We start from the raw sequence: 24,643 nt of genomic DNA, 5'->3' as shown, positions 1-24,643 counted from the left end.
GCTTTGTGATTATCTTAAGCAAAAGGCTTCACTCACCTGACCAGATTCCTGTTGCAGACATTGCTGGAGGAGAGCTGCATTCGTTTATGGTGGCAAAAGAATCGGGAGTCTGGTAACATCTTTTTATTAAAAAGCAGAAGCTTTGTGAAGTGTTGCTCACTTCATCAGAGGCAACAGCGTGAAAACTTCTGCTTTTTAATAAAATCTGTGAGTTGGAAAAGGTACTGCCAGACTCCTCCTGATTTTCTGACCATATTCAGTGACATCAGCAGGATGTGATGAACTTAAAAACTTGGAATAAATTTTCCTAAAATCCCATGCCTATTTCCTTTCCAATTCAATTTTTACAAAGAAAATTCTAACAGTTGTCCTGATAGAAAGGCAGGTACGCACTCACAGATAATAGAACAAAACTTTTGACCTATCCTCCTCTTTTGGATTAAACAAAATAAAAACCAGCCTATTATTTAGCAACTAATCCTATGGCTCTAGCCCTCAGACAGAGTCTACAATTTTATAAGTCATACAGTGGTGAAGTCCAAGTATGAAAATAAGACAATATAGTCCACTGAAGAAACTTGTATATAAATACAATATACAGGTAGTCGACTTATGACCGTAATAGGGACCAGAAATTTCATCAAGCAGTGTGGTCATTAAGTGAGGCATCACGTGACCACACCCAATTTTACATTTTTCGTGGTGGTCATTAAGCAAATCGCTGTGGCTGTTAAGTGAATGACATGGTTCTCCATTGATTTTGCTTGTTGGAAGCCAGCTGGGAAGATCACAAATGATGATCATGTGATCCCAGGATGCTGCAACCATCATAAATGCATGCCAATTGCCAAGCACCCAAATTTTGATCAAGTGACCACAGGGATGCTATGACAGTCGTGTGAGGACTGGTTGTAAGTCACTTTTTTCAGCACCGTCGTAACTTCAAATGGTCCCTAAGCAAACGGTTGTAAGTTGAAGACTACCTGTAGCTCTTCCTGGAGACATTTCATTACCAGGCTAGGTTGCATCATCAACGTAGGGGGGAGTTCAGTTTGTGATATAAACAGCCAGGAAGAGAGCTCACGAACACCACAAACCCAACAATACCCTTAACTATGGAGGTTCCATTGAGCTAAGGTGCCTCTCAGTCTTACCAGATAGACCAGACAGGAAACACATCCAGATGAGCTAATTCTACTTTATTGCAATGCTACATTGACAGAATCTCGCAAGTCTAAAAGTACAAATCTCCCCCATCTCCTTTACTGCCTGAGAAATTAGGGAAGGTCCCTTCTAAGCCTCTTGCCCTGCCCATTATCCATCTGCGGGCTATGCCATCTCTCCTCTGACCATTCCCTAGGCAACGCCTCTGGGCCCCGTCTCCCAAGGTCTTTCCCACAGGCCATTACAATAACCCTCATGGGCCATCAGCAAAGACAGAAGACGTGCAAATATTCAAAACTGTTTTATTTGATGTAAAACACATGGCATTTAAAAACAGACTGGACACATTCCCAGTTAATGCGTTTCAAGTCTGTCTCCTCTCCACAGCTCAGCAGCCCCTTTTCACATCAGAGCTGGTAGCAGGTTTTGTGAGCTGTTTGAAAGGAGCACTGAATTGTTGTTTGCCAGATCTGGCTAGGAATCTCAGCTCAGAGTTTGTAGAGGGGATCACCCAGAGATCGTTCTTCGGTCGCTCTGAGTTGGAGAGGTTCTCTTGGCCTCTTATTTCGGACAGCAGGGAAGGGAACAAAACACCAGGAGAAGAACAGCAGCAGAGCAAAGGACAAAAGCAAGAGAATGGTTGTCTTTCGCAGCTGCCCTTCTCCAGCCTGGGGACCTCTGGAAGTAAATACGGCAAAGCCCATAATCCCCAGCCAGCAGGGAATCATGGGAATTGAAGTGGGGCACCCCTGGAAGGGGTCAGATGGGCATCAAATAATGGGCTGGGGAAGGGAAGGGGATTACGAGTGAGCAGAATATTCAAGAACAATTAATGTACAAGATTTCATTTTAAACATATTTAAAACTCGGAAGCGTAAAAACACAGGCCACACTTTAAAAAAGGAAGCAATTTTTCAGTCCCTGTCCTTTGCACGTGACAGACTCGAAGTGGAGGTGGTAGGAGCTCCCCTACCGAAAGGCTACAGGGTTTAAAAATGGGCAACTGGGAGGGAGGCTGAAATGTGACTCTTCTCTTTCCTGGCACTTACTCCATTCATTTTTTCTCACGTCTTTTAGACCCATCACTGCGCCCCTTCTGAGCGGGGCGATGGGAAGAGGGAAGAAGAGGGCCAACCAATTAGATTCTTCGGATGTTGCAGCAAGAGGAAGGGGCTGGCTTATGTCCTCCCAATCCCTGGAAGTTTTTTGGGCCTCCTCCTCCTCCTTCTCCGAAGCAGTCCCGGGGTGTTCTCCTGCAGCTTTGTGGCCCCAGAAGGTACCTCCTCAGCCCAGAAAGCCAGGGAAGGGAGCTAACCCAAACCCTGCTGGATGCCACGGATCCGCCGAGCTAACTGGATGTCCTTGGGATAGAGGGTGACCCGCCTGGCATGGATGGTGCACAGGTAGGCGTCTTCCAGGAGATGCACCAGAAAAGCTTCAGCTGCCTTGAGAGACGAGAGTGAGCGAGCGAGAGAAAGCACATACAGGGTTAATTTGGGAGCATTTTTCCCCTCCTGGCAGGGTGCAATTTGTGCCCTCTCTTGAGTTGGCAGAAAGCCATCCTAGCCTCACATTTGCCTCCTCCATTACCAATCTGCCTCCTGCCCCTGTTTCAAGTCCCTGCAGTCCTCTGATGTCCCTCCAAGGCAATGGGTACGCTCGTGCAAAGCCCTCCCCACCCAAACTGTCCTGTGCAGAGAATGGCCGACTTGAGTGGTTTGTGCCCACAATGTAGACCCAGAGGCAGTTGTTCTGGGCAGAGGTGTTTTGGGGAAGGAGAGGAGAGAAAGAAAAAGTCAAGGACAGAGTTGTTGAGGGAAAATGGGAGGAGGATTGAATAAGACTTATATTAGATAAATAAATAGATTAGATTGGAGATTATGGAATAGAATAGAATAGAATAGAATAGAATAGAATAGAATAGAATAGAATAGAATAGAATAGAATAGGTTCTGTGAGAATGTCCTTGAGAAACAGGAGGAAGAGGAAGAGCTGCAGACTAGGCAATGGTTAGATAAGAGGCAGCTTAGCCCACAGAAGCAATGGAGAGCATGACAAGCGTCTTAGAAGGAACCCTCCCTGGTTCCCTGGAAAGTAAAGGCGAGGGGGGAGAGATGTTCTTTCAGACTTGCAAAATTTTGTTACTGTAACCTTATAATAAAGGTAGTGTTAGTACTCATAGTTGGTGCTTCTTGTCTGGACTACCTCGAAGGGCTGACATCAATTTTGCAAGTCTGAAAGTACATCTCTCCCCTTTTGCCTTTACAGTCCAAGAAACTAGGGAGAGTCTGAGACATTTGCCATCTTCCCATTGCTTCTGTGGGCTAAGCTGCCTCTTATCCATCCGTTGCCTAGTTTGCAGCTCCTCCTCCTCCTGTTGCTCTAGGACAATCTCACAGACCAATACAAGAATAGAATACTTATATAAAATGGATGGCAAGATATGGGAAAAGCTGACCTAAATGGCAAAAAATAGAAATGTGGGTATGTCACCCAGCGCTGTTCCCCAGATCAGCCCTGTTCTCCACTCAGCCCTGCCTGAGCACTTACTTCCTGCAAGGCAAGCAATGCCATAGACTGCCACATCATGTCAACCCCTCGGGTGTATTCCAGGCAGATCTCCCGAACCTGTGTGGAGTAGGAAAGAAACAAGAGAGATAACAGGAAGTACTCTCAGAAGGGCCTCCTTTTTCCAAGTTGCTATGAGTGGCCCTGCTAAATTCAGTAGCCCTCTAGAAATTTATTCCCAAATAAATATGAGTAGTCATTTTCCTCAACCAGATAACTTCTCAATGTGGTGGGCTGCAACTTCCATCATCCTTAGCCAACATGGGACCCTGTTGAGCTTGATTCCTGGCAGAAGGATGGAAGTGACTTGCCATTACCTTCTCCTGAATTTATTTATTTTTTTTAATTTCACAGTGTAGTTTACACCTTCAGGACTTCCTGAAGCCTTCCCGTTGAAATAATAACATGGTCCGACTCTATTTCAGTCTTGTTTTTCATCAGCCGAGGTTGGTAAGTGCTGCCATCTGCTGTGATCGGGTGTGTGTGTGTGTGGATTTTAAACCAAAATGTATAAAATCTTCAGCTGGGAACCACTGAAGGGTTTAAGAACATCAGATGCTAGTTTAGCTTTACTGAATTTAAGCAAATGGACCTATTACACACACACACACACACACACACACACAAATAAAAATAAAAATCTTCAACTGGGACTAGTGAATGGTTGAAGAGACCAGAAGCTATTTAAAAAAAATAGTTATTGAAATTAAGCAAACATGGACTTCCCCCCACCCCTTGCCAGACAAAAAGGAACAGCTTTCTGTTCTTTCTTTCTCTTTTTTTTTAAGCAACAAGATCTATAATCTCTGGCTGGGGCTTTTTACTGCAGTTTTGCTCTTGATCTCAAAGCTTATCTCAGTACAAAAACCAGGCATTCAATTCAGGGTGACAGGGCAATAAGGCAGCTGAGTGCTGCGCAGTAAGCAGAAGGAAAAAAAAAAAAGTTTTACGCAGTAAAGAAAAAAATACCTCTGTAAGGGTTCACTAAAAATTCAGCAGTTTATACCACCCCTGGGTGGAGAGCTAACATTATAATTAGCTTTAAGCACGAGCACCCAAGGAAATGATCTGGACGTAGCTTGTATTTTCTGTTTTAGTAACGAGTGCATAGCAGGGCGGTGTGCAAAAGCATGAGCAAGGATCAGGGAGAAAATGGCGGAAGGCGACTGAAAGTGATAAGGAGGACATGTGCAGGTGTCTCTTTGGCATCCGTAAAAAGCATAGGTATAGAGGGCAATGCCAGCGAAACCACGGACCGAGAATTCCACACTCTGCGTAGCTTATCGTCTCTGGCTGAAGGACGTACAATTTATGACTTTGCATCTTGTTGCAAGAATGTATAAAAACTCTGCTAACTTGAGAGCACGTGTGCACGCTTTGGAAAATATTCCCTTGCATCGTCTTTGTTCTGCGCAGAATAAATATTTTATTTATTTTATCTCTATCCTGGGCAAAATCACATGCCAGGCTAGAACCGCCCCCCCCAAGTTCCCGGGACAACAATGGTGGATCGTCAATATTACTCTTAAGCTCCTTGAAAGCACAAGCCTATTTTTGGCCCATGAATCAATTTCAAATTAGGTTCTTATTTGGCTCCATCTAGGGCAGTGTTTCTCCCCTTCCATTCATTCATTCATTCATTCATTCATTCATATTTCAAATTTAGATACCGCCCATCTCACAAAAAAGTGACTCTGGGCAGTTCACAATAAAACAGCAATAAATATTAATCAAAATACAATAAAAACAATATAAAATACAATAAAAATAGAATAAAAACCAAACACATATGCAAATAATATCTTCCAAGATGTTGATGATCAGTATGATGGGAGCATCTTCAAGGTGCTAGCCACCCCCAGGGTGGGTTGCCCCTTTTTTCGCCCCATGCCAGTTGGCAGAGCCAGGTCTTGACTGCTTTCCGGAAGGAAAAGAGAGTTTTTGTTTTCCAACTTGGCACTCCCCAGATGCATTTGAATTGGAAATTCCAGAAATCCTAGCTATGCTGCTGGCTTAAAGTTTGGGGTCCTGTAACCCCAAGACCTCTGTCTTATTTTAATGCTTTGCAGGGAGTACCTTCAAGTCAGTTTTGACTCCTAGCAATTGCCTGGACAGGTCCCTGAAGTTTTCTTGGCAAGATTTCAGAAGTGATTTGCCATTGCCTGCTTCCTATGGCTGAGAGAGAGGGACTGGCCCAAGGTCACCCAGCTGGCTTTGTGCCCAAGGCAGGACTAGAACTCAGGATCTTCCGGTTTCTAGCCTGGTGCCTTAACCATTGCACCAAACTGGTTGTAAACAATTTATTATTATGTATTTATCCTTATGTATCACGGAATGATGGCTCTCACTCACCTTGTTTGGCTTGAAGACACTGGGAGAAGACTGCCCAAAAATGTTTTAGATAAATAAAGGTCTCATTTTAGACACTGCAGGATCCAAGGAAACCACACGCAGAAGAAAAAATAAAAAAACCAGGGTGCATGATCAACTCACCACGCGGGCAAAGGGGAGCTTGGAAATGAGAAGATTGGTGCTCTTTTGATACTTTCGGATCTCCTGCATGGCCCGCCGGCCAGGCCGGTACTTCCGTCTTCTCCGACGGCCTGCAAGAGAGGAGCGAAGGGAGTTAACACAAGCAGGGATAGTCCCCAGGAGGAAAAGAGATTCCAGTGCAGTAGTTCCCAACCTTGGGGACTTTAAGATGTGTGGACTTCAACTCCTAGAATTCCCCAACCAGCCTGGGGAAAAAAACAATCATTATAAAAAGATAAAAATTATTAAAATGAAAATAATCAAAAATTTTAAAACATACAAACCCTACGGAGAGAGCAGAATATCAATCACAGTGGAGCCATCTAAGAATTTAATTCTTTAATTTCAACATGCAAAGCTGAACTGTCATCATCTTCCTAGTCCTCTTTTTTAACCAGCACTAGGATCTGTACTAGGAACCCGTTGAAATGTCCTGAAACATTTTCAAGGGCAGACCTTTAGAGAGACAAGCCCTGGAGCCGCCAAGCCTGGTGCTGGCAAAGCAAAGATAAGGGTGGTTGGAAGAAATAAGTTATATTCTGTGGGTTTTCCAAAGGGCAATTCACAGAAGGGAGAATGCCTGGGATCAGTTGCTCTCTTTCAAGGAATGATTAATTTTGCTTTGAGGGGTCCCTGATTGTATGGTTTGAGATAGAGGTGAAAGATGGTCCTAATTTTTCAGCAGAAGAAGGTTCCAGGGTATAAGGCTGCTCTATAAATCAAGCTCATAAAAGAGAGAAGCTTGGACAAAGGGTTACTAGGTATTGTTTGGCAAGGAAATACAGATCACTCCTTGTGTCTTATAGAACATCTGGCCATACCTCCCCTAGGGAGGGGAATGGATTAAATAACCCAATTTTCCTTCATCAACTCGCTTGCTTGCCTGCACACACTTCCTGAGCACTGTATAAAGTTCTAGGTTCAATTTCTGTAGGATCTACTGCTAAAGGATCTCAAATCAAAAGCCCTCATCTTTTAAGCGCCACAAAAAGTTCATGCCAGAAAAAAGTAATTTGCTCCAGAGTAGCTGCACCATTGTGGCCAAAATGATTCAGCTATAATTCCCAAATGTACATATTTTGGAATTTAACCTCTTTTAAAAAGTCACAGACCCCCCCCAAAAAACCAATAAAATAGAGTAAAAAGACATAAGAACAGCACAACCCATCTAACAGCCTACTTAATATAAACAGCAATTAATCCTAAACTAATTTCATGTTCACAAAGCACACGTTCTATAAACTACAAATGCAAATGGAGCAATATGGTTCTGGGGAATTTCCCAATCAGAGCTTTGTACAGAATTGCTCTGATCATCCAGACCAGTGTTTCTCAACCTCGGCAGCTTGAAGATGTGTGGACTTCAACTCCCAGGACTCCCCAGCCAGCTAGCTAGGCTGGCTGGGGAATCCTGGGAGTTGAGGTCCACACATCTTCAAGCTGCCAAGGTTGAGAAACACTGATCCAGACAGTGGTTTAATAAGCAATCCACCATATCAAGAAGCTTGTCAGGTATGTCATCATGATGACCTTCAACCAATTTTCCCTAAATGCAATGACAGTAAAACATGACAAGTCTGGCTGCCAACAACATCCAACTCCTTCATCAAGGTCTGTCAAATATATCAATGTTCACAAGCTGGTGGTTCCCTCAAAAGTCAACCTTTTTATTTGCAGATTCACAAAATGTTAGAAGATAAGCCTTGGTTGACTTTCATGAGTTTAAACTGCCCCCTGTTTCTGCCCCACCGGGAACTTTTTTTTAAAAAGGGCAGAATTCTGCCAATCATCACTTAAGAAGAACAGAGGGGAGGGACTGTTACTTGGAACATGTATCACGCAAAGTGAGACTTTTTTCAATTTCTTTTTGCTCCAGTCATGTTTCTTACCAGCTGCTTCTTCGGGGGGGTGCCTCCGTGCAGAACGACGGGGAGGGGATTGCAGGGGTGCCCTCCTGCGTGGAGAACCTCCAGGTCGGCCACGGCGGGAAAGAGGGGTCGAGGGGGTTCTTCTGGAACTGGGTCCAGCTGGCGGGGAACGCCACATAGCGCCTGGCAAAGCAAATAACAATTCTCAATCATGGCAAATTCCAGATGCCTCAACCAACTCCCAGGATTATCAGCCATGCCTATGGTGGCTGGGAATTCTGGGAACTGAAGTCCACACATCAGGAAGTTATTAGGTTTGGGGAACTCTGCACAAGCCCGCAGAGCCTAGTGGACAGCTTTGGGACAGCCACTTTTTCTCAGCCCAGCCCACCTTGCAGGATTGTTGTTGAAAGAATAAGGGGCAAGAATCCTTATGCCCCAATCTTCCTGGGGAACGGGAAGAGTATTTTCAGGTTTATATGGGCAAGAAACCACACCTCTGGCAATGATTTTGTGACCACATAATTTATCCCTAGTAATTTGGATTGGTGGATTCCAACATTAGCATCGGTATTTACAAACATTGATCAAAATGTTGAGCCATAATCCCAATTTATAAAAAAAGGTAAAAGGCATATTTCTGCTAATGATCAGCCTATCAGTCTGCTGAATATAATTAGTAAACCATACTGGAACATGAGTTGTGGGAATAAAACTAGGGAAGCCCAATGGAATATCTCCAAGAGGTCCCAGAAGAAAGATAAGGCATCAATGCAATTAATTAATCAATGCAATTAATTTGTTCATGCGGAAAGGCCAGATAGCAAACGCAGATACAGCCAATGGCAGTTGCCTTGGTACGCTGCGAGCACCAAGCTGGTTTTTTTACGGGAGTGATCCAAATTCAGACCTCAGCTGGCCAAGAATGCCAAATACAGATTTCGGCCAGAGATGAGCTGCTATTCCCGAAAATACTCCACAGCATGCAGAAGGTTGGGGTGGAAGCTGTGATGTCACCGCGCACAAAAGTAACTCAGTCCCTCTCCATGACGTCACAATGGTAGGGAGCAATAGCGATCAATGGGAGAAAAGTCGCTCGCGCTTAACTAGAACAGTCCGTCCTGGCATTCCTGGCTATGACATCACAATACCCAGAAACTCCAAATCGCATTCTCACCTGGGGGGGCAGCGGCAGCGGATCCAAGAACAGCCCCCTCCTCTTTCCCTCTCGCTACATTCGCACCGCGCGCCACATTTCGAACTCCGCCCCTCGTTTGAGACCGTAGCCAATCCACTCCTTGAAAAGGTTTTCGAATCTTCACGCGGTAAACCGGAGGAGGCGGGCAGTACTGACCAAATCTCCAATGAAGAGGCAGGGCTGGGGCCTGGGCGGGGAAAAGGATGAGGGATAGTATATCATTTCGCCTCATTCTTGGAGGCGATTGATTGACGCTGTGTGTGTGAGAGAAGGACAACTTCTCAAGCCAAGCCTGGGCGGGACAAAATATCTTCTCCTCTCCCCGCGCAAGAACGCTGACCCTGCCTTCGAATTCCTCGTTTTCAATTGGGCCGCTTGAAAGTCGCTGTTATCCAATCGGGCGGCGAGAAGGGGGAAGAGCGCGCCAGTTAGGTCTGTGAGTGCGGCGCTGTCGGTGTCCCCTTGGTCCTTTCCCAAGCTGGCGCCCTCCAGGCACTTTGGAGGGCAACTCCCATCACTTTAGCTAGTGGCTGCGGACAAGGGGTGCAGTAGTACAACACAACTCACGGGTTCCTCTTTAAACGACTGTACCCCAGAAGAGCAGAACTGTGGCTGTCCAGAGGCAAATGTCTTGCCTCTGCCACCAGCCTGAACCCTTATAGCCAGTGATGAGCGTGATAATTTAGTAATTTGGGGCTGATCCCCCTTCCAGCTTACCTCACAGGGTTGTTGTTAAGATAAAATGGGGAAGAACCCTGTAAGTGCCTTTGAATCAAGGATGGGATTAACACCCCCCCACACACACACACAGGTAACCATTTCCCCCAGTGATGGTCCCCACTGGAGATGGAAAATACAAGATTCAGTCCTCTGGGAAGAACTGAACAAGACACAGCAGTGCAAAGCTGTTGATTCTCAGCATTCACCAAAGACTGGGGCGGAAATGGCTGCAGCAATGCTTATCTTTAAAAACTTTTGAACTAGGGTCTGCCTTCTGCATTGTTTTTTTTACTCACCATGGTTCACTCGGAATGCAGTGAGAAGCAAGAACTGCATTTTCTCCTGCTGACCCAGCTTCAAATCCCCACTCTGAGAGGTCACTTCAACTCAGTGTTTCTCAACTGCAGCCACTTGAAGATGTGTGGACTTCAACTCCCAGAATTGCTGGCTGGGGAATTCTGGGAGTTGAAGTCCACACATCTTCAAGTGGCTGAGGTTGAGAAACACTGCCTTAAGCTATTGCTCAGAGTGATAGCTGTCATGCCTTTCACAGAAAAGAACTTTTTAAAACAAAATACATTCATAATTGGGAATTAGTAGAAGGTAACCATTTGTAATCCTTCCATTTCTTTGTTGAAAAGTAAGATAAAATTAAGCCCCTTCCCCCCACCCCTCTCCTATTCCATTCTTCAACAAGCAAGACAAAATCATTTTCAGATCATTTTAACACAAAACCTTCTGTTTACTCATAAGTGTAAGCTAAAAAGGCAACGTTTATGAATTTGCACATTTATTTTCTAGTTCCTTTGGTGCTGGTTGAAAACAGATGGTATAGAATAATAGATTTACACAAATGTCTAACTAAAACACAACAGAGTGGATTTTCCTCCCCCAGAGGTTTCATTGATTCATAAACAGAGCTGGGGAAAAATTGCTTCAAGCTCCTCAATGCCACTTTGACTTTTTAAAGTCTAACTTTTAAAGACACCAACTCTGCAACCTTTTTATTTTGTCTGCATACAAATATCAATCTCCATTTAAGTCTTCCCATCAACTCACATTATGAAAGCTTCTGTTTTGACATCTCTCAGTTCTTTGGGCTCAAGGTAATTTGGACTCCTTTCCATGGAGGGAAGATGATTCTTTTTGAACAACGTAACTTCCTTTTGTTATTCTTGTCTGAAAATAAACTAATTACACTATAAAAAAAAGCTCTGGATGTACAAAATAAATATTTCAAAACCCTTATTTTGAAGGGTTATATCACTCTTTGCTACTTTGCCTTGTAGGTATTCCTCTTGCGGCTGATGGAAGGAGCTAGATTCAAAGTTCCCTTACTCTAGTGTTCTTCTGGGAAGCAGAAATACAACCTCCTAACAGAAATATTTCTGATTAATATTTAAAAACTACAGAGTGCCCTTCCTCTCATTCTTGTGGTCCCATCAATGACTGCCCACTGGTGATGCAATTCCTCAATGTGTAATTCCTATAACTACAAACCCAGTTTTCTTAATTGTACTGGGTTCTTGGAGACTAGTAAATTGGGAATTGTCACAATCGGGTTGGGGCCCAGTCAGGTTCCCTGCAATTATTTACAGATGAACTTTTCAATCAGTGAGCAAGCTTACAGGCCACATTTGCACACTATGTCCTTCTGAAGAATTCCGGTTTTCCAAGAATGAACTCTCTCTTCCCCTCCCATTTGACTCCTCTTGCCGCCAAAAGTGGCTAAACAACCTGCATTTGTACATAAAGTTACACTAGAGTTTATTTCTAATCACAATTTGTTGAACAAACTATAGGACCTCAGTCTGTACTGAGCCAATTTTTAAAGAAAAACTTTATAGTTAAGAGTTATTCACAAACCACACCATGGAAGTTCTTTCTCTGGTTTGTTTAGGGTGGTGTATAAACTGGCAACTCTGCACTGTTTCCTCCAAACCAGAGTTGGGAGCTCCGTTTTCCAACCTTGACTTAAGAAAACAATGAGCCAGAGATCACAGTTTAAACATCATGGTTAATGAAGCACAGAATGAATTAGCACCTGTTATGTAGCATAAAGTTCAGCAACATCTGCCTGCAGATGTCCAGCTCTCTTCCCAAGTGGCACTTGCTATCTCCCCAACAAAATCATTTTAACCACCTTAAAATGCCTTCACTTTGCACAAGATCTCACCAGATTCCAGCACTCCTGCAGATTCTTGTGATATCTCAGCATGAGAGCTTCATGAGGTCTAGCAATCTCAATTCATTGCAGACTTTGGGGTGGTGGAGGGGAGAGATACTTCTGGTTTAGCTTCTCCCACTAGCAGATGAACCCAAGTGAGGAGAAACAAGGTCATTTCCAGCAAACCAGATCTTTACAGGATTCTGGTTTCGCAGCTGGGCAGACACAACTCTGTTCCCTTCTTTCTGTGTTCTTCCTTGATCTACACCACACTATCTAGCTATTCCAGGGGTAATCATACTGTCTTTTGTCTAAAACACCCATTATGATTTCTCCCTTGCATGGATTTTCTGATGCCTAGACAGGTTAGAGGAGCTGGAGAACATTTTCTCACACTCGGGGCACTTGTACGGCTTTTCGCCCGTGTGAATACGTATGTGCTTCTTGAGCCCTTGGCTCCACCGGAAGCTTTGCCCACACTCGGAGCAGATGTAGGGCTTCTCTCCTGTGTGGGACCTCTCATGTTTGGCAAGCTGCGATCGCTGAATGAAACTGTTCCCACAGTAGGTACACTGGTACGGCTTCTCACCAGTATGCGTCCTTTTATGGGCAGTGAAGTGAGAACTAGAAATGAAACACTTCCCACAGTCCGGACACTGGTAAGGTTTCTCACCTGTGTGTGTGCGCTTGTGCGTGGTGAGGTGAGAACTGTAGGTGAAGCACTTCCCGCACTCTGTGCACTGGTACGGTTTCTCTCCGGTGTGGATTCGCTCGTGCTTCCTGAGCTGACAACTAGAGATGAAGCTCTTCCCGCAATTGGCACAGATGTACGGCTTTTCCCCAGTGTGGGTCCTGGTGTGAGTAATGAGGTCCGACTTTTGATTGAAACTTTTGCCGCAGACAGCGCATTCATGGGGTCTTTCCCCGGTGTGAGTCCACTTATGTATCACCAGATGCCGTGTCTGACTGAAAGTTTCTCCGCAGTCTGCACATTTATAAGGCTTTTCCCCCTTGTGCGTCCCCTCGTGAATCACTAACTGCGGTCTGTACCGGAAACTCTGTCCACAGTCAGAACAACAATACGGTTTCTCACCCGTGTGGACCCTCCGGTGCCTCAGGAGGTTGCAGCGAGTCCCAAAGCTCTTCCCACACTCGGAGCATTTGTACGGCTTCTCCCCAGTGTGAGTTCTCTCGTGGATGAGCCGCCCAATTTTATCACTGAAGGTTTTGCCACACACAGAGCATTTATATGGCTTCTCCCCCGTATGGAACCTTTCGTGGATAATCAGAGATTCCTTCCGGGTGAAGCTTTTCCCACAAGCTGAGCATTTGTGGGGTTTCTCTCCCGTGTGGGTTCGCTCATGGATAATCAGGTGGGCGCGGCAGTCAGAGAGCTTCCCACAATATTGGCACTTGTGCAGTTTTTCCTTCAGCGGGACTTTCTGGCTCTTTGGAGGGGAATCAAAACTCGCCTTCTTCTTCCTGCTGCTGTACACCCGCTGGGGCAGGTCCGCTGCTTCTCCGAGGAAGTACTGTTGATGGTCGGGGCCTCCTGGAAGAACAAGCAAGTTAGAAGGACATCAATTATACTGCACAAAAAGTCAGCCCAAGTCTCTTTTGAAAGACCCTCAATGCCTGGGGATTTCATGGCTACACTACTACAAGTTTCTCAACAGCAACATGGAAACTATTTGTCATTTTCTTCTTCAGGGTGTTCTTTTCACCCCCCTGCACAGTCTAGCTTTCAGCCCTAGTTGTCCCGCATCCATGGACTCTCCAGGCTGATCCCTGCTTAGCTTCCCAGCCCAACAAGGGTACCCGAGTGCTGCCACGTGCTGAGGATGCTTATGAAAGGGGAGAAGTGCATCTGCATCAGAGATATGAGGCAAACTCTGACTTCCACCCTAATTCCACGTGGCTCTTGCTGTCGTCTCAAAAGTCTCAGTGAGAGCAACCTGATTACTCCCTGGCAGTCAATGGGAAGGAAGGGAGAGAAAAGGGAGATGCATAAAAGAAGAGGGATAGAGAATGTTAAATAAAAAAGCCAAATAATTGCATAAAGTTATCAAATCATGTTGAAGATGCAACATAAATTTATTAAGCATGCAACAACAACGTGTACACCAGGCTCCCAACAAAGCATTGGCAGCTTGCTGAGCAGCCCTGAAAAAAAGCAGAACCGCAGCTTATATACTGTTGGCCCACTACATTACCATGATAAAGAAACAGGCAGACACCATGTAGCTTACAGTGTGATGTTGGAATTTTTTAACAACCCATCTGGGTGACCTTATTATTATTTATCCCTTCCTACCAGGTCAGCATGGCAACTATACTATCTCTGAGATATGATCAGTGGATAGAAACACTTTGGTTTACTGGACCACTGGTCCCTTTGTGAGTCTTCCCCCTGCTGCCACTCAGGGCCAATTCAGCTTGCTGTGAATGTTTTCTTACAAGGGCCCTTTAAGCAGTTCACATGTATTGGGGGGGCATCTCATAGGCTTGGTAGTGAACGCAGCTCACAAGTGTGTGTGGAGGGGTAGCTTTTACCACCACCACTACAAGAAGGAAACAACCCTCCTTTGTGATGGGGTCTGCCCATTGCCTTCCTTCTTGCCCACATCAATCACCCAAGGTGATGTAGTCTCAGGGGGAAAGTAGTTCTATGTATCAAACATAAACGCAGAGTTACAGAATAGGCTCAGACTACTAAGACAGGGACTAGAAAACCCTGGCTTCAAATACCTCTTTCTCTCTGAAGTTTACTGGACAACTAACTAGTCAATCCTTGTTTCCTAGAGCAAGGAATTCCTTGAACTCCTAGAGCAGAGGAGTTCCTTGAACTCCCAGCAAGAGCGGGTAAAACCAACCAACCTATTTTACCACTACATTCTTTTTATATGTCTTCTTTCTTCCATGGTTTATATTCCTTTTAAAAATGTTTAAGGAAAGAAAACAGGGGAGGGGAAGGGAAGGGAGGGGAGGGGGGAGGAAGGGAGGAAGGGAGGAAGGGAGGAAGGGAGGAAGGGAGGAAGGGAGGAAGGGAGGAAGGAAGGAAGGAAGGAAGGAAGGAAGGAAGGAAGGAAGGAAGGAAGGAAGGAAGGAAGGAAGGAAGGACAGACCAATGCACCTTCCATACAGGTAGACCTTGGATTTATGAGCACTTGTTCAGTGACTACTCAAAGGTATGATGGTGCTGAACGAGGGGGACTATGACTGGTCTGTGAAGCTGTGGCCATCCCAGCATCCCCATGGTCATGTGATTGTGATTCAGGCACTTGGCAACTGGCTCGCAATTACACCATCTCGTTACAGCATCTCACATCATGAGATGTGAGATGCTGTAACGCATTTACAGCATCTCGTTACAGATGGTTACAGCATCTCACATCATGAGATCACTATCTGCAACCTTCCCTGATGGTTGCCCACAAGCAAAGTCAATGGGGAAGCCGGCCGGAGGTTGCAAGTCACTCCTGCTCCTGCCGCTTTTTCACCCACCTGCCTGCATGCCCATGGCACCCACCCACTTGCCTGTAGCTCTCACCTGGAGTTCTCACCCACTGGCCTGCTTGCCTTCCCATGTCACAGTCACGTCAGGTCCTCGCTTAACAACCCACGTATTCCTGGGGTTATGACAGCAACTGGGACTGCCATCGTTAAGCAAAGTGGTCACATGATATAGGGCTTTATACCGCATCACTTAGTGATGGAAGTTCCGGTCCCAACTGTAGTCATAAGTTGAGGACTACCTGTAATCAGAAGAGGCTCAGATAGACACCTCCCTAAGTCACAGGAGTATAAGAAAGGGGGAGGAGGTACAACACAATCAGACTTGCAAGATTCTCTTATTACATCCAGTCTCAATAAAAAAAGTTTTAGTCTTCCTGTGGAATTAATTTCTTAGTCTGGTCTACCAAGCGGGGCTGACACCCAGGGACCTTCCATGGCTAAGATGTGACTGGAACTTGGGTATCCCCAGTCCTAGGCCAGTATTTCACCACTACAACACAACACCTCTGTCTAACAGGAAGGCAATCCAAAGAATGGCCCCATAGCAGAAGAGGCCCCCTACTCTACATTGGTTTCATCCCTTTCAATTGCAGGAAGAATAAGGCTGCAGGGAGATGATGAATGAACAGGTAGTCCTCGATTAGTGACCACAATTGGGACTGGCAACTCTGTTGCTAAGAGCCACAGTCACTAAGCGGAAAATCATGTGACCACAACAGGCTTATGACCTCACTTCCCCTTTGGTCATTAAGCAAATCACTGTGGTTGTTAAGTGAGACATCACATGACCATAACTTATGATTTTATTTCCATCTTCTCCATTAACTCTGCTTGTCACAAGCTGGTTGGGAAGCATGCAAATGGCAATCACGTGACCACAGGACTCTGCGATGGTCATAAATGCGAGGATTGGTCGCAAGGCTTTTTTTTTTTTGGTAGCATTGTTGTAACTTCAAAAGAAAGTTGCATGCTGGTCCCAAGCCCAGATAAATGGGGAGGGTTGAGGTAAGACCTGGCAACCTACCTTGTAAAAACCTTGCCAAGAAAATTTTATGGAAAGGTTCTCAAATGAATCAGATATGGTGCCCAATGGTAGGACCCCCAGACCAGAAGGTACCCAAGAAGCTACTGAGGAAGAGCAAGGACCTGAAGTGAGTAGTCAAGGCATTAATGATGTGCCTGGGGCAAATCCAGCAGGAATCCCAGCTGCTGATGCAGCCATTGGTGAAAGCAAGGGTCTGCGCTGCACGAAGACACATCAGATAGCAACATGGAATGGCCGAGGAATGAGCCCAGGTAAATTGGATATCATCAAACAGGAGATGGCCAGGTTGAAAATCAACCTCCTTGGTGTAAGCAAGCTATACTGGGTGGACAACTGCTATTTCCAGTCTGAGGAATTCACTATTACTCAGGACATGACACCAGGAAAATGAATGGAGTGGCATTTATCACAATCAAGAAACTCGCCCAAGGAGTGGAAAGCTTCTCAACAGTTCATGATTGCATTATGACCATCTGAATCTGTTCCAAGCCCCTCAAAATCACAGTCCAAGTCTACGCCCCAATGACTGATGCAAGAGCTCAAAATAGAGGATTTCTATGCTAGTATCGAAAGAACTCGGAAGCCAGTGCCTAAAAAAGGCATGGTTTACATACTGGGTGATTTCAATGCAAAAGTTGGCAGCCAACAGGAAACAGGCATCACTGGCAGCTTTAGACGTGGGGAGGAGAATGACGCAGGCGATCGTCTGGTTCAATTTTGCAAAGAAAATCGATTTTGAATCATGAACACCTGGTTCAAACCACACAAGTGTCGCTTATACGTTTGGACCTCACCCAATAAACTGCACCGTAATCAGGTCAACTATGTCCTATGCAGCCATCGATGGACCAGTTCAGTCCTCGATGTCAAGATATATCTGGGTGCCAACTGCGATTCAGATCATGAATTGATGGTGGCTAAGATCAGGGTCAAGTTATGCAAGATCAAAATGACCGCACCACCAAAGAAGTCTGACATCCCTTCCACGTGCATAATGGAGGTGAAAAACAAGTTTGAACTGCTGGACACTGCTGAGACGAACTGTGGCAAGAAATTCAACTGACCATCACTGAAACAGCAGTTGAACACATACCACACAACAAGCCACAGAAAAAGTACAAGCGGCTCTCCGATGAAACCATCAGAATAGCCGAGCACAGAACAGCAGGCAAGGCAGCAGGCAAACGGGAGGGAGCACAGAGACTGAATGTGGATTTCCGAAGAGCAGCAAGAAAGACAACGAAGTTCACTGGGACCAGCATCGCATTGGACTCATGACCATATTGCAAATCTATGCTGGATCATGGAAAAATCTCAAGGATATCAAAAGAACATCTACATTTGCTTTGTAGACTACAAGAAAGCCTTTGACTGTGTTGATCATGACAAGCTGTGGAGAGCCGTAGAAGACCTGGGGGTGCCAACACACCTGGTCAAGTTGGTGCAGTCACTGTACACAAATCAGGAAACCACTGGGAGAACACCGTATGGAGACACTGACTGGTTCAAGAAAGAGAAAGGAGTAAAGCAAGATTGCATTCTTTCACCTTTCTTATTCTACCTGTATGCTGAAGTGATTGCAAGGAAGCTGGAACTTAAAGAATCAAAAATCAGAGTAAAGACTGGAGGAAGAAACATAAACAATCTTCGATATGCTGATGACACAACTCTCATCTCAGAAACCAAAGAAGGCCTGAAACATCTGATTAAAAGGATTAAAGAAAGCGAGAAGTTTGGCCTCTTCCTGAACATCAAAAAGACCAAGCTCATGACTGCGAGGAATGGAAATGTCAAAATAGCAGTTGATGGTGAAGAGATTGAATGCGTGCAAGAATTCACTTTCCTAGGATCGCAGATTGAACCAAGCAGTGAATGCAGTCCAGAAATAAAGTGTCAAATCGCACTGGGTCGCACAGCAATGGTGAGCATGAATTGAGTATGGAAAAGCGAGGACATCAGCCTGACAGCTAAATGCACATTAGTCCACACTATAGTGTTTCCCATAGCTACCTATGGTTGCGAAAGTTGGATCATGAAAAAAATAGACAGGAGAAAAACCAACTCATTCAAGCTGTGGTGTTGGAGTTGCTCCTGCGCATTCCTTGGACAGCAAATGTGACAAACAAGCAAGTTCTGGAGCGTATAAAACCAGATATATCACTGGAGGGCAAAATCACAAAATTCTGCCTTAGTTATTTCGGCCATATCATGTGATCAAACTCATTGGAAAAGGCAGTTATGCTCAGAATGGCCAGCAATAAAAGGAAATGAGGCTGCCAAAAACCACAGTGGCTAGATGCCATCAGAGCCGACACCAGCCAGAGCATAAAACAACTAAAAGAAGCCGTACAAGATCAGAAAATGTGGAGAGAGCTGGTCCATAGAATTGCCAGGAATCGGATATGACTGAACGGATAGCATCATCATCATCAACTTCAAAGGGTTACTAAACAAGGCAGTTGGTAAGCGAGGACTGCATTACCCCCAGAAAAAAAACATTTGTAGTGGATAGCATTTTCGGGAAGCATCATGGGGAGGAAACAATTGTTGTCATGCCCAGCTGGTGGCTTACCCAGAAAGATGTGAAGGATCATGGTGACAGAAAACATTTCTGCTCTGGGAGGTCCCATTCCTCTGGGGTTGATGGACACATTTGGAATTCTAAGAGCACACAATGGGTTCTCTCACAAATGGATGTCTTGGTGAGCTCAGCTCTTCCCAAGAAGCTGCCAGGGGGGCACAGCCACTCCTTAAAAGCCCCTTACCATAAGCAAATTGATGGGGCTGCTCCCTCCCTATTTTCTAAGCCACCACTGAGTTACAGCTGTCCACCATTTTTATTTCTCCAGAAGCTTTCTTGGAAACAAAAACAGAAGCTTGCTAACTTCCCAAATGATTTCACTAAAGCAAACTTTTTAGAAAGGGAATAAAATCAGGGGGCACGAAGCCTAGAAGAACCAAGAGAGTGTCACAGGCACCTTCAAATATCCCTCAGTGCCACGTTCAGGACCATCTTTCAGTTTGATCAGCCAAGTTCTTATGGCTAAAGGAATTCATCCCTAGGTTTTTCAAAGCATTTTGGTCTACTCACTGTCACCATCCATGGGGACCTCAACCTTCACAATGTCCGCTGGATCCAGTTCAGAACTGGGAGAATCATCAGGCAAGTCAGCCAGATCCTCCTGTATCTGAAACATGAAGATGTCTAAGAATATGATTGGGACGCATCTTTTCAATACCAGCCAACAGCTAGCACACAAACCAGGATCAACTGGACATTCGCATTTCAGTACTTCTCTGACTCTGGCAAAATAATTTGAAAAGGCTGCAAAACCACTGGAATCCATGGAGCAATGAGGTGGCACAACCGAAGGCAGTTTTAGAGGTTTGTAAAGTGACAAGGAAAGGCCACAGTCTAGTTGTACAGAACAAGTGTGACATGTCTTAATTTTAATCTCTTAGACTGGCAATGATGGAGAAGACCATCCCGAAATCTGAGAAGAATGCCAGCCAAAACAGATCCAGTTTAGCCATTCCTATTTCTTAACTGGGTGTAAGGAACTGTCATACTTCCACAGAATTTAGCACTGAGGGTGGATATAAATGCAGCAAATAAATTAAAAGGCAGAAGCTTCTGTGAACTGCAGCTCACTTCATCGGAGGCATAGAGTGGCTGGGCCGATGTAGGATTTAAACTGAAAATTTAAATTCAAAATGAGGACGGAGGGGAACCTGGTGGAAGACAGATTGGTTATGCAGCTGCAAGACACCCGAGACACAGATCACAAGTATCTTAACAATTGTAATGTGTCAGAAACCGACTGTATGTATTGTGATCTCTCTTTAACGGCACCACCGAGGGAGAGTTTGCTGAACTCACACACATTGAGAGGTTCCAGGCCATCTCAGAAGGTCTCAGCGCACCCACTGGGTTTAGGACACTTTGCTATTCGGTAAGGTACTTCTAACCTGTTTCTCATGTCACCAGCATCTGCATCACCCACCTATCTTTCTCTCCTTTACCCCGTCTCACCCCAATTTAAATCTAGCCACACCGTGCACCTGATTATGAGCTCCAGCTCACGAAAGCTTATGTCTTTTCATAAAATGTTCTAGTTGGAAAAAGGTGCCACCAGACTCCTCCTGATTTTAGGCTGCTTATTCAACATTAAAAACACTCCCATAGTGGGTTAGTTGGAAGGCCCCTCCCCAGCATCTTCCAACTCTCAGATTCTACAAGGGTGTAGAATGGTGTTTCTCAACCTTGACAACTTTAAGATCCATGGACTTCAACTCCCAGAATTGGCTGGCTGGGGAATTCTGGGAGTTGAAGTCCACGGATCTTAAAGTTGTCAAGGTTGAGAAACACTGGTGTAGAACATGAAAAGGAGCCATGCTCACCTTCTGCTCACCACCTTGCGGCCTCCAAAGAAAGTCCTCGGCCAAAGCCACTGCCTGGCTTCCTGTCTCCGGACCCTGTTCCCGGACCCAGCCCTGCATTTCTGGCGGCAGGATCATCAGGAACTGCTCCAGGATCACCAGCTCCAGGATCTGCTCCTTGGAGTGACGCTCTGGTTTCAGCCATTGGCAGCAGAGTTCCCAGAGTTGACAAAACACTTTCTGGGGCCCCTCAGCTTCCTCGTAGCAAAACTGCCGGAAGCGTTGACATCGCAGCTCCGAGTTGAGTTTGCCTTCCTCCACCCACTCTTCCTTCACTTCCGGTGGGGAATCCAGGCCTTCAAAGAATTCAGGGACTTCCTTGCAGCCCAGGTCTGGTAGGGTTTGACCTGCAGCTTTTTCTCTGAAGCACCATGGATGGGGATCAGCCTTTCTGCTAAATGGAGGTCTAATATTCTCCTCTGGTGGGGATGGAGAAAATGGAGAGTTTCTCCCATCTAAATATGGAGCCTTCAGAACTTCTCTTCTCTGGACCTCACAGAATTGCTCCGGCCCCTCATCTGGTTCTTGCTTAATCTGAGATGTAGTTAAGCCCTTCAGACGTTCCCCCGTTGTCTCAGTTTGAACACCTGCCCTCGCTGGCCCTCTCTTTCCTGCCAAGGATCCCGCCAAATCCTGTTCCTCCATCTTTCTCCCTGGCAGGAAGAGAAATTCAAATGATTACTTTTGCACAAAAGGCAAGCCGAGGATCGATAAAGGTCTGTTTCCCCCAGTGCTTCTTGCTGATCTGGATCTGGCTTGGGGATCCTTAATGTAGTGTTTCCTCTTATATAAGAATGCCCACTTATTAAGTTGGCTCCAAATCAACTATTGATTCCACCCTTATATGAGATCAGAAGGGCAGATAATCAATACCCAGCTGTTTTACTGGATGGGAATACTCTCTCTGCAGAAATCCATTAAAATTGCTGTGAATACCCTATGGGTGCAAAAGAGGAATGTAAACCAAACTAATAAAGAAATAATTTTAAGGCAATTGCTGAAAAGTTTGAAAAAAGAAAAAACATTTTCAGCTTTTACTAGCTCAAACAGCAGATTTTCGCCTCTGCATGCTGAAAGTCCTCATCCAATTCTGAGGCCTCCCTCTTGAAGCTGCCCTGTCTGATGTGATACAAGGCACCGTTTATTTGACAGCTGGTTTTCAACCCCGTCTTTAATGGTTTTCTGCAAAAGTCTGGATGGTGCATTATTGTATTTTCTTGTAACCGTTTAAACAGTGATAGCCTTCTAAGTGCATAATGACTTTTTAAAAAAATTGAGTTCACCTTTCCCATTAAAAAAAAATGGTCAGCACCTTAGGTGGCATTAGGAGATTAAGCAGAGTTGCACAAGTTTATATTTAAATGGAAGATTGCTAGGAAATCTTGGAGCTGCGTGCTAAAATATGAAGTCAAACAAATCTCAGAAGAGGACAATCACAAGAAAGCAACCCAGAAGCCCTTTGGAGCGAAACCAAAAATCCTTTGTTTCTAAAGCTGTCAGAAAGTTCTCATTATTTTAGCAGTTGTAAAAATGGCGGGAAGCTTCTTCTCCAGGGAAAATTATATACCCACAAAAGAACTAAAAATAAAATTGAAAACCTCCACCTGTGGTGCTGTTCAGTTAGGTGGGCCGACATAAACAAGGATGCGAGATGGTCAGCCCACAGCAGTCCACTGGGAAGGTTATCTGGACAGGTAAGAGAGGCAGAGCCAGGTGCTGCATCTCAAAACCAGCCCACCTGGACAGTGCTGCCCCTTGGCTGACCCAGGATATCTCTTAGGTCTCTGTCACCAGGCCTCCAGACGCCACTGGCCTCCTCTTCGCACGGTTCATGCCCACGGAGGGTAGCACCTCTAGCCTCCAGGTTGGGAACTACATTCCCTCTGGAAGCATCCTCCGCTTCTTACCCTCCAGACCTTTGGGACCGGATCATCCCCAGCAGCGACAAAAGAACGTGGGAATGGTAGTCCCCAACCTCCCGGAAAACACCACGCTGGGAGCTGGGTTGCACCAAGATTTTGGAGCGAAAGGAAGGAGGGGGACTTGGAGGAAGCCTTTTACGGAGATCAGAGAGCCGTTTGGAGAAGCAGCAACCACGGAGGACAAGCGGCGACGCAGCGGCTTGCACGGAGCAGAAAACCTCGCAAGCAAAGGCTGGGAATCAGAAGGCGAGCGGGGAAAAGCCCGTCTCCTCCTCCCCCCGCCCGGAAGGAGTCCCCCTTCCCCCCTTGCACCTGGGGACTCCCCTCTCCTCTTCCTGATTGCGCTCCCCCCCGCCCTGGATTCAATCGCCCTCTTGCAACGTAGTCGCCCACCTGGCGCCGCTCGTGCGCCCCTCCCCGCGCGGGGAATTCTGCAGCCCCGGCACGCGCAGGCGGCTGGAGAGCAGGAAGGGGCGCGGGTGGGGCAGGAAACGGGGGCTCGAGCCCTCTTTCCTCCCTTTCCCTGTTCCTCCCTCCGTCCCTCGCTCGCTCGCCCTGCGTCTCGGCTCCCTCCTCTCTAGGCGTCAAGGAAGAGCTCTCTGCATTTAACCCCTTCGCTGAAGCCGGACGGGGAGGGGGCGGCGGCGGCGCTGAGCAAGGCTAAAGTCACCCGGCCGGGCCCCGCCGGAGCGGATCCCCCACGCCCCGCACGGGAAAGGCAAAGGTTCAGACACAAGCCCCGCGATTGAAAGCGGAAGCGGCACGCGCTGATCTGCCCCCGTAGCTGCAGTTGAGCAATTCGTTGCTGCTGAGGATGGGCGGGAGAGTCCTGCAGATGTCGCTGGGCTGCAACGCCCACCGTCCTTCACCCCGGCATCGCTGGCTGCAGAGGCTGGGACTTCCTCCGCAACTAACCCTCTGCAGTACGTCAGGAGCAGTGCGCTAGTACCTTTTCTCTCTAACAACTGGTATTCAAATGCCCAGCTCAGATTGGGCAGTCTGAAAAGGTGCCTCTCGGTGCCTTCTGACTGCTGGCGACCATCGACTGGCAGGGCTCTCCTCCTAAAGAAGCGGCGAGTCCCTTCTCCTGGGTACGATGGTGGATTTCCCGCCTTTCTTCTCTTGCTTTAAGGCAGGGGTGTCAAACTCAATTGCACAGGGGGCCAAAATCCAAAACACACTTTAGGTCGCGGGCCGAACAGGATAAACATTTATTGAACACACTAAAACTAAACTTTTAAAACTTTTAAACTTTTAAAACTTAACTTTTTTGAACATAAATATGAATAAAAACAGACAGGAATATTATTCCGGAATAAATCAACTCAAACCTTAAATAACTTATGATATTTTGCTCTCCAAAATATATCCTGTCTAAATTATACAAGTTAGAAATAAAGTAAACGTTAAAAGAACAAACATTCAAATTTCTTTACTTATGTCATTTTATATAAAAAATAAACTTAAATTTTAAATATCCCAAAAGATTTTGCTCTCCATAAA

At 45.8% G+C, this 24,643-nt stretch overlaps 2 protein-coding genes across 2 annotated transcripts; both read right to left on the bottom strand.

The window, feature by feature from the left end:
• Positions 1 to 1,455: 1,455 nt before the first annotated feature.
• LOC103053797 (uncharacterized) lies at positions 1,456 to 13,267 on the bottom strand. Its single transcript, XM_007439616.4, has 6 exons — positions 12,891 to 13,267; positions 9,310 to 9,517; positions 8,154 to 8,315; positions 6,226 to 6,335; positions 3,715 to 3,792; positions 1,456 to 2,609 (listed from the first exon to the last, which is right to left on the bottom strand). Exons 1-6 carry the CDS (start codon positions 13,128 to 13,130, stop codon positions 2,475 to 2,477), a joined length of 933 nt encoding a protein of 310 aa, XP_007439678.3. The 5' UTR covers positions 13,131 to 13,267; the 3' UTR covers positions 1,456 to 2,474.
• Positions 13,268 to 13,505: 238 nt separating this feature from the next.
• Positions 13,506 to 24,247, bottom strand: LOC148213885 (zinc finger protein 213-like). The gene is made up of 3 exons (XM_088129735.1): positions 23,534 to 24,247; positions 21,180 to 21,871; positions 13,506 to 13,769 (listed from the first exon to the last, which is right to left on the bottom strand). The coding sequence occupies exons 2-3, from the start codon at positions 21,861 to 21,863 to the stop codon at positions 13,647 to 13,649; spliced, it is 807 nt and encodes a 268-aa protein (XP_087985861.1). The 5' UTR covers positions 21,864 to 21,871; positions 23,534 to 24,247; the 3' UTR covers positions 13,506 to 13,646.
• Positions 24,248 to 24,643: the final 396 nt, after the last annotated feature.

This window comes from Python bivittatus, unplaced genomic scaffold (assembly GCF_059951505.1).
Source record: "Python bivittatus isolate LINGU-HERP-01145 unplaced genomic scaffold, Pbiv_v1 ctg000810_np1212, whole genome shotgun sequence".
NCBI lineage: Eukaryota > Metazoa > Chordata > Lepidosauria > Squamata > Pythonidae > Python > Python bivittatus.
Note: the sequence above shows the minus strand (reverse complement) of the source record. Positions and strands in the feature narration are given on the sequence as shown.